The 14,120-nt window shown below is 40.9% G+C and overlaps 3 protein-coding genes across 3 annotated transcripts; 1 reads left to right on the top strand and 2 right to left on the bottom strand.

Annotated features, from left to right (window-relative positions):
• Positions 1 to 2,264: 2,264 nt before the first annotated feature.
• On the bottom strand, positions 2,265 to 7,442 carry LOC103466181 (E3 ubiquitin/ISG15 ligase TRIM25-like). The gene is made up of 6 exons (XM_008411600.3): positions 6,579 to 7,442; positions 6,394 to 6,489; positions 5,295 to 5,540; positions 5,057 to 5,210; positions 4,909 to 4,977; positions 2,265 to 4,827 (listed from the first exon to the last, which is right to left on the bottom strand). The coding sequence occupies exons 1-6, from the start codon at positions 7,155 to 7,157 to the stop codon at positions 4,304 to 4,306; spliced, it is 1,668 nt and encodes a 555-aa protein (XP_008409822.1). The 5' UTR covers positions 7,158 to 7,442; the 3' UTR covers positions 2,265 to 4,303.
• A 403-nt stretch (positions 7,443 to 7,845) lies between these two features.
• On the bottom strand, positions 7,846 to 12,089 carry LOC103466183 (E3 ubiquitin/ISG15 ligase TRIM25-like). The gene is made up of 7 exons (XM_008411603.2): positions 12,002 to 12,089; positions 9,941 to 10,561; positions 9,684 to 9,779; positions 9,365 to 9,598; positions 9,016 to 9,172; positions 8,892 to 8,936; positions 7,846 to 8,793 (listed from the first exon to the last, which is right to left on the bottom strand). The coding sequence occupies exons 2-7, from the start codon at positions 10,520 to 10,522 to the stop codon at positions 8,273 to 8,275; spliced, it is 1,635 nt and encodes a 544-aa protein (XP_008409825.1). The 5' UTR covers positions 10,523 to 10,561; positions 12,002 to 12,089; the 3' UTR covers positions 7,846 to 8,272.
• On the top strand, positions 12,007 to 13,907 carry tmem17 (transmembrane protein 17). Its single transcript, XM_008411602.3, has 5 exons — positions 12,007 to 12,170; positions 12,369 to 12,472; positions 12,830 to 12,943; positions 13,382 to 13,525; positions 13,654 to 13,907. Exons 1-5 carry the CDS (start codon positions 12,056 to 12,058, stop codon positions 13,729 to 13,731), a joined length of 555 nt encoding a protein of 184 aa, XP_008409824.1. The 5' UTR covers positions 12,007 to 12,055; the 3' UTR covers positions 13,732 to 13,907.
• Positions 13,908 to 14,120: the final 213 nt, after the last annotated feature.

Below are 14,120 nucleotides of genomic sequence, written 5' to 3'. Positions count from 1 at the left end.
CCGACGTAATTCTCAGCTGGTTGTTGATCCTCGTCATCTCTGTCTGGTGGTGGGAGGAAATCCATACCGTCAAACTGGAAATCAGTATAATATGTCTGTGTCGCAGCATCTTTGACTTGACGTGGTTGATTTAAAGCTCTTATTAGGTCTACGCGAGACAATGGCACGCCGGTACAAAAGATTTTGACGCCATATCACCTTAGTTTAAAAAATTAAATAAAATAATATATAAATGGCATTAATTTATTAAATAAAATTTAAATAAAAATTGTATAATTCTTTGCTATTTGCAGCCTTCCGATTTAAAAAAAAATATATATATATATATATATATACTTGTGTCACTGTGGTCACAACATGTTCCATCTTTAGGGCTTTGCCACACAGTGATTCCTGATGTATGATGCAGTGATAAACAGTTGGCTCACCTGCACAGTTCTCTTCCCGCATCTTCTCCCGAGCCCTGCCCACCAGTCCACTTTTCTGACGGGACATCGCTGGGGCACCATCTGTCGTTACTCCCACGAGTTTATACCACGGCAGCTTTATTTCAGTTAAACATTTGGAAACCTCTTCAAAGATTTCCTTTCCAGTGGTTGTGCCATGCATGGTTCTTAATCCCAAAAGTTCCTCCGTAAACCCACAGATTTGAGTCCACTCCACGGATTAAGACTGACAGCTGCGCAGTATCAGACCCGTTGCTGTTCTCATCCACAGCAAGGCAGAAAGCCACCAAATCTTTTCCCTTTTCCATTAGCTGGACATACAGATTGGTGGCGAGATCATAGGTGCGATCAGCTGCAGCGTTTCTGCTCAGGCTCACGTTTGAAAACGTTTTTGTTTTTTTCTGGGGACACGAGGTCCCAAACTTTCATCATGCACCGTTTTTCCAAACTCTCCCTGATTTTGCGATCTATGCTGCCACAATATTACTGGCCTTTACAGCAGCTTCACTTGGTGATTTGGTTGTTTGGAACATTCTGTTATGAAACCAAACTTCTTTTCATCTCCTCCACTTTCTGGCTCCTTTGAGTCATGTCCAGGTCAGGGCCGGCCCAAGGCACAAGCAAACTAAGCAGCCACTTAGGGCCACCAAGGGGCCCCTCAGTGGAGCTGATTTTTTTTTTAAATAGTTATTTCTAAGTCATTATAATATCAAAAACACACAATTACACTATAAAGTGATTTGTTTTTAGAATAACACACCGTGTTTGATAATAATTAAAACTTCTCAATGTTTGACTTTGTCTAGCAAAATGTTTTTACGTCAGGCTACATGGCTGCTACATCGATGAGCTGCTCTAAGCTGTAGTTGGGGATATGTTGTTTGCTGCTGACCATAATCATTTTGTGGCTAAAACAAACATTATTTTTTACATAAACTTCTAAGTTATGGCAAACTTCTGTTAAAATCATTTGAAGACTCAGAATCAGTCCAGTTCCGGTCCACATTCTCAGGGGAGAAAGACTCACCTGGTATAAATTAGCGGTTCTCAACCTGAGCGGTACCACCCCGGACGGCAGGGGACGCTGGCGGACATTTTTACAAAAGGGGGGCGCTGGGATGCCTTTGGGGGGCGTTTGATCGAAGGTAAACTTTACACCTTAAATGCACAACAATGTCAGTTTAGACTTGGAGCAACTTGGTAAAACTGTATTGTGTAACATTAAATCATGCTTGGCTGCTACTGTATCGATGGCAGCTCTTCTATTCAGTATTTGTTAGCTTCTGTTAGCTTCTTGGCGCAGCTCCGTTCTCCTGCTACTGGTTGCTAAAATCACGATACCCTCACTGAGTATCCCTCTGAAAAATGAACCCATTTAAATAAAAAATCCCTCCATGGGTGATACCACGATGGAGAGCGTTCATTTTATAGCGTTAACATGGAGCTGTAAGTGGTCCGGTATGAAACGGGGGTGATAGAACAAAACAGCAGTTTTAAATTTCAATAATCAGAATACAGAAATTGTTTCCGTTGTTTTAAAAGGTTTATGTCAGTCTGCCTTTTTTTTATTTTTTATATTATCATTATTATTTTATTTTTACCCCCTGTGGTGCGCAGCGGTCGGGAAGCGTATCGATGGGGAAAAGGCAGACTGACATAAACCTTTTAAAACAAAGGAAACAATTTCTGCATTCTGATTATTGAAATTTAAAAGTGCGGTGTTGTTCTATAACACCGTTTCATACCGGACCACTTACAGCACCATGTTAACGCTATAAAATGAACGCTCTCTATCGTGGTATCACCCATGGAGGGATTTGTTTATTTAAATGGGTTCATTTTTCAGAGGGATACACAGTGAGAAATTCCTGTAGACAGGTTTAAGATGCTTAAACATATGGAAACCTGTTTCCCCGCAGTGATGAAAAAAACAAAATTGCATCTCATAATCATGAGATAACTCTTTAGGAGGTACAAGTAATTTTTTTCATAAGAGTGGGGGAAATGAGGATCCACAGAATCATGACATATGCTGTTAACATTTTAAAATTGAAAATTCTTACATTTTTGGGCTTTGAGTGTGTCTGTTAATAAAAACCAAAAGATGGAATTAAGGACACTTTATTTTGTAATTCTTGATTGTATGAAATAAGCAAATATTAGCAAAATTTAAATAGGCAGGGGGATCTCATCCACCCCCGGGGACCTGCCACCGAGGATCTTCTTAACCACCTTGGCGACCTCATCCCCAGAGATTGAGAGCCCGACCTAGAGTCCTCAGGCTTCGCTTCCTCATTGGAAGGCATGTAGGTGAGATTGAGGAGGTCTTTGAAGTATTCCGCCCACCAGCCCACAACGTCCCGAGTCGAGGTCAGCAGCACACCATCCCCACTATAAACCATGTTGGTGCTGCACTGCTTCCCCTCCTGAGACGCCAGATGGTGGACCAGAATCACCTCGAAGCCATGTGGAAGCCTTTCTCCATGGCCTCTCCAAACTCCTCCCATGCCCGAGTTTTTGCCTCAGCGACCACCCGAGCCGCATGCCGCTTTGTCTGCCGGTACCCATCAGCTGCTTCTGGAGTCCCACAGGCCAAAAAGGCCTGATAGGACTCCTTCTTCAGCTTGACAGCACCCAACCGAAGGTGTCCACCAACGGGTTTGAGGGTTGCCGCCGCAACAGGCACCAACAACCTTGCGGCCACAGCTCTGATAAGCCGCCTCAGCATGGAGGCACGGAACATGGTCCACTCAGACTCAATGTCCCCCACATACACCGGAACGTGTTCGAAGCTCTGCCGGAGATGGGAGTTAAAGCTCCATCTCACAGGGGACTCCGCCAGACGTTCCCAGCAGACCCTCACAACACATTTGGGCCTGCCAGGTCTGACCGGCTTCCTCCCCCACCACCGGAGTGGACAGCTCCGCACCTCTCTTCACCTGTGTGTCCAAGACATACGGCCGCAGATCCGATGACAAAGTCGATCATCAAACTGTGGCCTGGGGCGTCCTGGTGCCAAGTGCACATATGGACACCCTTATGCCTGAACATTGTGTTCGTTATGGACAATCTGTGACGAGCACATAAGTCCAACAACAGAACACCACTCGAGTTCAGATCGTGGGGGCCGTTTCTCCCAACCATGCCCCTCCAGGTCTCACTATCATTGCCCATGTGAGCATTGAAGTCCCCCAGTAGAGCAAGGGAGTCCCCAGGAGGGGCACTCTCCAGTACCCCTTCTAAGGAGTCCAAGGACTCCAAGAAGTGGTGGGTAATCTTAACTATTGTACAAACAAATAAGCACAAACAAAAGTCAGAACCCGTTGCCCCACCCGTAGGCGGAGCACTTTAACCACTAAAAATATTCTTAATGTCGGTAAAGCATTTTCATTGTATATATGCACATAGAAATTCACACTTTGGTGTAATTTTCTTGAAACTTACACCAATTCACACTAAAGAGTGAATTTCTATAAGTTATCACTGCAAAGTCCTTTAATGACAGAATAATAATAATAATAAAAATCTCAGTTCAAGATAGTGATGATTACATGTTTGCATCAATAGGGGTCTGCAGATGGAAATTGGCTTTTTCTATGATCTGGTAAAAGGCATCAAATGGTGACATTTATGTTTGAGTTGAACATTGTACCATTTATCGCTATCATTTCAGAAAATAATGCATCAAGAACTTACATATCCCTCTTAAAGATGGGATTAAACATGAAAAAGTCCTAAAAAAGATCAATATTTAAGTTTACATAGACTATTCTATGACACATAAATCGGTTTGTAATAGATTTACTGCTTATTTAGTTTCTTATTTCAGTCCCCTGACAACAAGGTTGAAGTAGAGCTTAAAACGTACACATTGTTAGGCTCGCTCCTAAATCCACACTAAAGCCAGGAGAGAGAGGTTCACTGAATGTTGTCTGGACTCGGTGCAGTAGCGTGAGCTCGCCAAAGCGCGAAACGCTGTAGAAACTCAACTTTCCTTCATTGTACTCAAGGTGCACACCCACTCTACGTGACTGAGCTGGAGGAATCAGACCTTTATGAAGACTGTTGTGCCAAAAAGTGCAACCCGAAGGAGAACAGATGATTTTCCAAGACAGCGTGTTGTGTCCGAAGCAGCTGTCTTTACTCTGCCCTTTCCTTTGTATGCCTTTATATGACACGGCCACCTCAATGACGCCACCGTCCCACTCCACCTCCCAGTAGTGGTTTTCTTGAAGGTCGTCTTGGCACAGCGATTGGTAAAAGTGGGAGAATCTGTCAGGGTGATCAGGATGAGCCTGGCCTGTTATTCCCCATGATAGCTCTCTCTTGGTGTTTGCCATGTATAGACACGCATGCACTGTGTTAGGATCCAGCGTAGGATCTGTGAGAGGAGAAATTCATTCACTCGTAGGTTGAAACTTTTAACACATTTCTGCCGAAATATATTTATCATTCTACTTACATATAAACTCGGCCAGTATGTCTTTTCTTGTTGTTGGTTTGGTATGAAGCTTTCTGGGAATACGCAACACTGACAAGAAAAAAATTATTTTCTCAAACTCAGGAAATGTGCAAATCTAATGAAATTTGCTACAAAATACCCAACTTACTTATATTATCCATAAAATGGCCAAATAATTGTACATTCTGCTTGTCACACATGCTTTTTAATTGGTTGGTTTTTGCAGACACAAACTCTTTGAGAGGCGCCGGTCCTTCATGTGAACCTGAAAACACAGGGAGGCCACCCACAGCTTGAATATCCTGGAAGAGCCAAACAAATTCATAATCCCAACAGCCTTACACTAAATAAAATAAAAAAAAGAGGAAATAAGACAAAAGAATCACCTTTAGGAACTGAATGGGATCATCTGCTTGTGCAAGCTGGCAGAGATTCTGATCCATTTCCTTCAGTTTATGAACGTCACGCTTCAGTCGTGCTTTGTGACCGTTAGTCCAGTCAACTCCAGCTTTCTCTACCTCTTCAACTTTGCCTCTCATCTCAAGACATTTCTTTTCCAGAAAGTGAGCGTATAAACGGAGATGTTCGGTGCATCGCTGCTCAAAGTTGTCACTTGACTCCCAAGCAGCATCCTTGTGGAAAACAAACACCATTACAGTCGTCATGACTTGCACTAACAGTAAGGTTGGGGGATTTGGGGTAAGGTTAGTCGGAAGCGGATTGGACCAAAACATACGGTAGGCATTCCATTAACCTTGCAACATCAGAACTTGGAGCTGAGTTTGATGTCACACCTGATTAACAGGATTCCAGTTAACATACTCGGATTTCAACATAGCGTCCATGGTGTTGTTCGCAGCACCTCTTACGAACATTGTTTTAAGCTTTACTTTCCATAAGCATAGATCATATGTTCAGTTAGTAAGTCCTACATCGATTTTATATGCACTCTTATGTGTGTTTTGTGAAATAAACATGTTTCCACCACATTTTACTAATGTTGACGCAAGGAGCGGCCATATTAAACTGCAAACTCAGCCTAGAAGTATTTTGGTAACTATATGCTCCCACGTTGCCAGTGAAAAATCTGCCTCCTGAAGGTGTTCCAGTTGATTTATTCAACTGGCAAGTCGAAATGTCACAGTTCACACTACAACTGAGGCGAATCATTAGTTTGGCAATGTTAAGTTGTAAAAAACTTTGCTCGTTTGTCTACTGTAAGGAAGACGAGAACAAAAGTGTCACTCTCCATGTCATTACAAGATGTACACATATTCTTCACGTGTTGCAAGGCATTCTGACGCACAGCAAGTGACTCAACAAGTTAATTTACTCATGTTTTCAGGTCCTGGTTCAACACAGTCATACTTAACAATTTGCAGTAACTAAGCATTTGGTTTCACAAGAAGGTTTTGAGTGACCGGCTAAAAAGCAAACAGAGTGAAGTTCACATTTCAGGTGTTTTTGCTCATTTACAACACTTACTCTAATAGATTTTGCTGCTTCCTCTAGCTGTCCTATTTCACACTGCGAAACCCAAACCGCATCTGCAATTTTCTTTCTGGTTCTTTCCAGCTCCTCCTGTTAAAACAACAAGTCATCAAATTGTAAAGGCATTAAGATAAAAATTGTCACAAAAAAGTAACTAGGTTTTGGGTGAATTCAATTACCTGCTTTGCTTTGGCTTCTGCCGTGACTTCCACAATGTCATGATTTTTGTGCTGTACCACACAAAGTGGACAAACCAGCTGCTCATCAGTGCGACAGTAAATTTCAAAAAGTCTGTCATGACGGGAGCAGATGCTTTCCTTGATTCTCGTAGAGGCCTGAATCAGCTTGTGCTTCTTCAGCACAGGAAGTTGGAAATGAGGCTGCACATGTGTCTCGCAGAAGGAGGCAAGACACATGAGACAATACATCTCAGCTTTTCGTTTTCTCGCAGTGCAAGAATCACACGGCACATCCCCTGGTAAAGCAACATCATTTTCATCACCAGCAGCACTTTGACTGGGTTTCATCTTGTGCTCCTCCAACAGATTAGCCAAGACTGTGTTTCTCTGAAGAGCAGGCTTTGGGCTGAAAGTTGTCCGGCACTGAGGACAACTGTATTTCCCTTCAAGGTTTCGTCCTGTGTCCCAGAAAGTGTTTATACATTTCTTACAGAAGCTGTGTCCACAGGCAGTAGTCACAGGTTCGTCCAGCAGCTGCAGACAAATAGAGCAATCCAACAGGTCCAGACTGGAAGCCATTTTCCTCCGATCAAACCTGTTACTTTCAGTTCCATTCACAAAGGAGTGGCCTTTGACCTTGTGATCTAAGAGGGTGGAACTTTTTCTCGTCTTAAAGAGACACACCAAAATTCCAGTAGTATTCAAAAATGCAAATCAAGAAATGCAATATTAGAGAAGAGAAACATTTGCATTTTACTTAGACTTGATGTATTTATTGTAGAAAATGCTGCTTGTAATCAAGTTCTTGTAGGCCATCAAATTAATGTACCCTGAAGGCCAGTTAAACATTAACACTACTATTGAACTTTAATCATTAATTCACTGAAAATTAATCAGTTCTTTCTATTACTGAAAGATGCAAAATATAAACAATAATATATATATATATATATATATATATATATATAAAATGTCAAATATGATTGCACACAGCTGCTTCTCTGTGAAAATAAAGATCTCAACTGATCATACTGTTGAGACATGACCAACAAGTTGGAATGTTAGAACGACAGAGAACAATCGGAAACTATTATCATTCACTGCTGAACAAGTATAACACACTTCAACAGCAAGGTGGTTCAAGGTGCATTACATAAAAAAAGCAGAACATTGCAAAGTTATATTAAAAAAAAACACCACACAGTCAACAACTGAAGAAACATCATATTTTGAGGAGTGCCATCACCAAAATCTTACACATCAAATATGTAGGTCAATATTTCATTTATTGTGGTTCAAAACAGACAAGAAATGATTTGGTACAAATCTAACAAAAATCTAGATGAAGATACAGAGTGAACAGTAATGAAAGTTGAGCACAGTTTCAATGCAGTTGCAAACGAGGGAAATGTCAGAGGAGAGTAAAGTTCTACATGTCTTCATTGTATCCTGACATTACCGGATCTACACAATATATATAATTCAGGTAAGATTCCCATATAATTATTGTTGTTCACGTTTTGCTTTTGCATTGAATACAATGGCAGAGTAATCATACTTACATGACTGAAATGATACAGTTTAATTACATTATTTCCCTTTACAGCAGAATATCAGATGCTTAACTATATCGAACTGTATGTTTTCAGCTAAATGTATGGATCTTGCAACTTACTTATTAAAATCGATCAGTTTTACTGCTGCTTGATTATCTTTACTGAAGCCCCTTTGGACACCATAAACCCAGGGTATAAAGGCTGGGAGAAAGTGGTTTGAACTTTATGGAGGAGCACCAGTTGTTCAGAGCAAGACACACTGTAAAAGGACAGTGTTCCAGCTTTATGGTTCAAATACAACCCCATTCTGGGAGAACATGGGTTGGGAATTTTGATTTTCATTTCATTGTGCCAAAAAGTAGATCCAGAATTTGCCAGGGAAACACTCCAGGACTGGTCATTGTATCCAAAGCAGCTTTCTTTCATGTTTGGCCCTTTGTAGCACACCGCCACCTCAACTCTGGGCCCCTTCCACTCAACTTCCCAGTAGCAAACGCCAGACAAACCTTCGGCGCACAACACCTGATCATATTTGGTAAATCTCTCTGTGCGGTAGGGATACTCCTGGGCTTTCTTGGTCCAAGTAACTTTGGTGTTTTCCTCGGAGAGCAGCAGGTTCTCGAAAGCTGTGTTGGGATCCAAACTCAAGCTACAGGAATCTTCAATGTCCAAAAAAATTAAAAGATAAAAACAACATTTAGTTTGGTCAACATGGATCCACAAAGGCTATTTTGAAAATGTAACATAAATAACTTACACATGCACAATTCCTGCCTTGTCGTTGGATCTGGAACGGTTTCAACTGAAAACAGAAAAAGACGTGACATCGCACAACCACACGCTTACATGTAAAAGTGTTAGGTATTCTGTTGTGTTCTTACTAGTATCTGATATGTCCTTAATAGCTGTTGACAAAGTTTCCATTTTGTCTTTCAAGTCTGATATGGTCTTTGTCACACAATCAAAGGATAGGCACTGCTGGAGGTCAAAGTTCAGGCTCACTTTAGGTTCTGTGCCATTAAAAATAGGCTTGCAGTGCTGGAGAAGCACAAAAACAAGAACACAGCATCATGCAGTGCTTTTCAAAAGTTGCCATACCTTTATAACTTCTTGCATTTTATTACATGCCGAACGCAAATCTTAATGAATTTTACTGTATTTTTATGTGACAGATGGACACAAAGTATTGCACGATTGTGAAATAAAAGGGATGTGCGTTTATCTGTTCACCTTCAAAAAGTAAATGTTGTCTTCAGTTGAAGACAGCTTCCTCATTTCGTCCCCTCTCCCCCTCAGGTCTCTAATCTCCTTCTCAAGCTGACTGATGAGCGTCTCAGTTTGACCGGAGGCTGCATTTTCCTGATGTTTGATTAGCTCCTGCACAACTGAACGTCTTTTATCTGCCACCGAGACAATTTCAGCGTAGATCTTCTCATTTTGGTCAAGTGCCGCATCTCTGGAAAGCTGAAAGCAGTCGCCACCAAAAAACAAGACTATACAAACTATTTCAATGGAAATATGTTAAGCCAAGAGAGATAAAGAAAGTCACCTTTAATGCCTTCATTTTCTGTCCCAGCTGTCGCACCTGCTTCACCTTTTCTCCAATTCTTTGCTGATTTCTTTGTTTCTTCTCTCCAAATAGTTTCTAAGAACACATTTAGTGGTCACTTAAACTAATTTAGATAAACAGAATTTATTTTTGTAACTAACAGAAGGTGTCATTATCACTGAAACATAGCACATGTGCTTATGATAAGATTAATAATTAATATTATTATTAACAAGAATAATAAACAATGATCTTACTTGTTTCTCCTTTCTGGCTGCTGCTGCTGAGACAGTGTCATGGCCTTTGTGCTCATCCATGACGCAGAGCAGACAGATGCACTCGTCATCACTGCGACAGTACACTTCGAGCAGCTTGTCGTGCTTAGAGCAGATCTTCTCCTGGATGGAGCCTGACACCTCCACCAGCTTGTGCCTTAGGAAAGCTGCAGACTCATAGTGAGGCTGGACGTGTGTGGCACAGTACGACGCGAGACACACCAAGCATGTTTTGACAGCCTTCAGTTTCTTCACAGTGCAGAAATCACACTCCACTTCATTTGGTTTAGCTTGCTTTTCGCATAGTTGAGTCGTTCTCTCTGGTTTGGCCATTCTCTCGATCAAATCAACCAGTACCGTGTTCTTGTTCAGTACAGGTCTTGAGTTGAAAGTGTGCCTACACTGTGGGCAGCTGCAAACCCCCTTCTGACCCTCCAGGTCCCAGTAGTTACTTACACAGTCCATGCAGTAGCTGTGGCCGCAAGGAAGAGTCACAGGTTTCTTCATCGCCTCCAGGCATACGGAGCAGTACAAAGAATACGGAGCTTCACTTTTCGCTGCCATCTTCTTCACTGCATTTGGTATCTTTCACTTTCACTTTCTCTGAAATGAAAGTGAAAGCCTCTTTCCTCCCTTTATTGAAAAAAAAAATGTTTCTCATAATTTTGACTAAGCTACATATCCAGTCTACTAACTAGAAGATATTTTCTGATAATTATGAATTACCTCTCTCATGAATTTCATTTAACTACTTACAACCCTCATAAGAACGTATAATTGTAACTGATTATGCCATAAAAATAAATATCTTTTTTTTATAACTATGAGAAGGTCAGTTTTTAGAAGCAAGATAAACTATTTTTATGAAAAAGATAGTTTTTCATAATTTTCACTTAGCTGTCTCATAGTAGTTTGTTTTTTACACACTACTATTAAGCTGTGGCCGCAAGGAAGCCTCAGGTTTTTACACCTCCAAGCATCCATCCATCCATTTTCTTGCACCCTTTTTCCCTCAGTGGGGTCGGGAGGGGTGCTGGTGCCCATCTCCAGCCAACGTTTTGGGCGAGAGGCGGGGTACACCCTGGACAGGTCACCAGTCTGTCGCAGGGCAACACAGAGACACACAGGACACACAACCATGCACACACACACTCATACCTAGGGGCAATTTGGAGAGGCCAATTAACCTGACAGTCATGTTTTTGGACTGTGGGAGGAAACTGGAGTACCCGGAGAAAACCCACACATGCACAGGGAGAACATGCAAACTCTATGCAGAAAGACCCCAGGCTGGGAATTGAACCCAGAGCCTTCTTGCTGCAAGGCAACAGCTCTACCAACTGCGCCACTGTGCAGCCTCCAACCTCCAAGCATATGCATATATATATATATATATATATATATATATATATATATATATATATAGAGAGAGAGAGAGAGAGAGAGAGAGAGAGAGAGAGAGAGAGAGAGAGAGAGAGAGAGAGAGGCACACTGCACTAAATAATGTCCACTGTCTCTAATACCAAAACTATATAAAAAAAAAAAAATTTAAATTTAAAAAATTAAGTGACTCAAATTTATTATTATTTTTTACAAACATCAAGTTACGTTAAACAATAGTCATAGAATGTGACAGGGTTGGTTAAGGTGAGATTGGAGTTAGTCACAGAATTTATAATTAACATATTCATTGCAATAGCCCATACCAATACATTTTCTATGGGAAAATGTACCAAAACTTGCTTGGCCATTTTTGCTAGCTGTCTATTTAGGAGGCTCGTATCCCAGAAGAAGCTTCTTTTAATGTTTTTAATGTACTGCTCTACTTTGTAAAGTAAACCTGTCCCTTGTGCAGCAAAGCTCCCACAAAATATGATCCATGAATTTCACAGAGGAAATTGTAAGCTTTGATTTTCCCTCATAATTCAAGAGCTGTCAGTAGGGCTAAACAAGTAAACAACAAACAAAATATAGTTTAATCAAACCACAGAGCGTGTTCCAGGTTACCATGGAAACAGCGACGGCTTCCATCGCTCTGTTTACCAGGAAGAGGCGGAGTGTGTTCCTTTCTCTAGTTCTGTTGCTTTTAGGCAGAAGATGGAGCTGCCGGAGACCATCAGAAAGCGCTTAGATGACTTTTCTCGCAATATCTTATTTGACCAGAGTCGAATTGTGACGTTCACCGAAGAAAACGACGGATTCTTGCCTCACGGTAAACCACAAAAATAATACGACTAACTTTATAGACGAGTTAGCACATATGTTAGCATTGGTGTAGCTACAAGCCTTGCGTAGCATTATTTTCCTTATTTTGCCGATAAAGTTGATGTTAAATAAAAAAAAACAAAACAACGAGGATGTTCTGGGGTTTATCCTGGTGTTCGCTGTGCTGTTGTTTTGATCTTTCCAGAGAAACCAGTTCTGTCCAGCCTCCAGCTGCAGATGTCGCTGTATTTTAACATGTGGTTCTTCCCCTGCTGGTGGATCAGTGAAACTGTTATGCTGCATCTCAAGGTATGAAGGAGAACATTAGCTGCAAACAGTGATCAAAAAGACTCAGAAAGAGACAAACCGATTAAACTGGTGTTCGGATATACAAAGTATACATTATATAAATGGCTGCATTTAGGATGTAATTAGCCTACACGCTACATTTAAAAGAACGCAACATGTTACCAGTCCCCAGTATACCTGAAATCCCTTTGAATATTACAACTATTATGCTGCCGTTATGTTGCTAAATCAGCAGCAATCTGATCTTTTGCTAAACTATATATTATTTTGACTTAGACTTGAAGAACTTAATGGTTTCAACTAAATCACACACACAAAAAATCTTATAAATGGTTTGGCGTTTGTCGTTTCCACCAGTACCCCGCCTTGCCAGAATACTACAAGTTCATCCTTGTGACTATTCTGCTGCTGATGACTCTGATTGAGGCCATCAGACTTTATCTCGGATATGCTGGAAACCTGCAAGAAAAGGTGAGACACTTGTCATTAAAAGCCTGCTAATTGTTGTTAGGGCTGCACAGTAGAAAATCTTATGTTGGCAATAATTGGTAAATATTGCAGTGACAATATCAGGTGCAATATGCTCCCATTTTTTCTTCTGTTTCTCACTTGTGCTTCCATCAATCTGTGACATTCAAGCATTTTGGGCAGTGCCGTTTGTGTCCAGTGTGAACATTAGCTGTCGAAAAACTATCAATCTGGCTAAATAATAAAGTAAATGAAAAATGTAAGTTTAGAGCATCTTGAATATATTCATCCTATAACTATTGCACTCCAAACAGTCCTTTGCGATATAAATATTGCACACACTAATATTGCGATATATTGTGCAGCCGTGATAGTTGCTTGGATCAAAACTGGACGGTGAAATTCATAATTTTACTTTTTTTTTTTAAACATTTTTCAAAGGTTCCGGAGTTGGCAGGCTTTTGGTTGCTCACCATCCTTCTGCAGCTTCCCCTCATCCTCTTCCAGCTATTTAATGAAGGCATTCTCATCCAGCCTCTGGAGAGGGGCGTCCACATAGTGCTCATCGTATTCATTCTCATACAGGTATGGCAAAACCGAACTAACATAGACTACAATTTTATGCTAAAACACGTCGTGCTGCATATGTTTTCGTGATGTTGGCATCCAACAGTTACTGAGTGACGTGCATTTTGTTCTCCTCGCTGATCCAGGCTGCCTCCGGTTTTGCAGCGCTGCGGAACATGGTTAGACACACAGGGAGTCAGTTTCATCTCCAACAGTTTGACTGACTTCGGAGGCTCAGACATCCACGTCTGTTCTGGTGTGCAATGAGTCACAAGGATGCCTTCTTTCTGCACATTTCTCAAACACTAAGGGCGATGCTAAAAAAGGACTTAACACGCGTCAAGTGGTTGATATTTTCATATGATTTATATTTAAATAAAATATTTATTTTTGTATTTTATTCAGATCTGGTTGTATTTTTTTGTGTATTCTTGAAGGAATTAGTTCTAGGTACAAAATCCTTCTTATTTTTGTACTGGCATCACCAGTAACTTTGAAAAGCAAAAATATTTCATGAATTCAGGATTAGTTTAATATTCTGTTTCCAGGTAGGTCTTATCACTCTGTAAAAAAAATTCCATCCATCCATCCAATTTCCACGCAGTCATCTATC

Source organism: Poecilia reticulata, chromosome 6, assembly GCF_904066995.2.
Source record: "Poecilia reticulata chromosome 6, P_reticulata-male-v2, whole genome shotgun sequence".
Lineage (NCBI taxonomy): Eukaryota > Metazoa > Chordata > Actinopteri > Cyprinodontiformes > Poeciliidae > Poecilia > Poecilia reticulata.
This window is presented reverse-complemented; position numbering and strand designations above follow the sequence as displayed.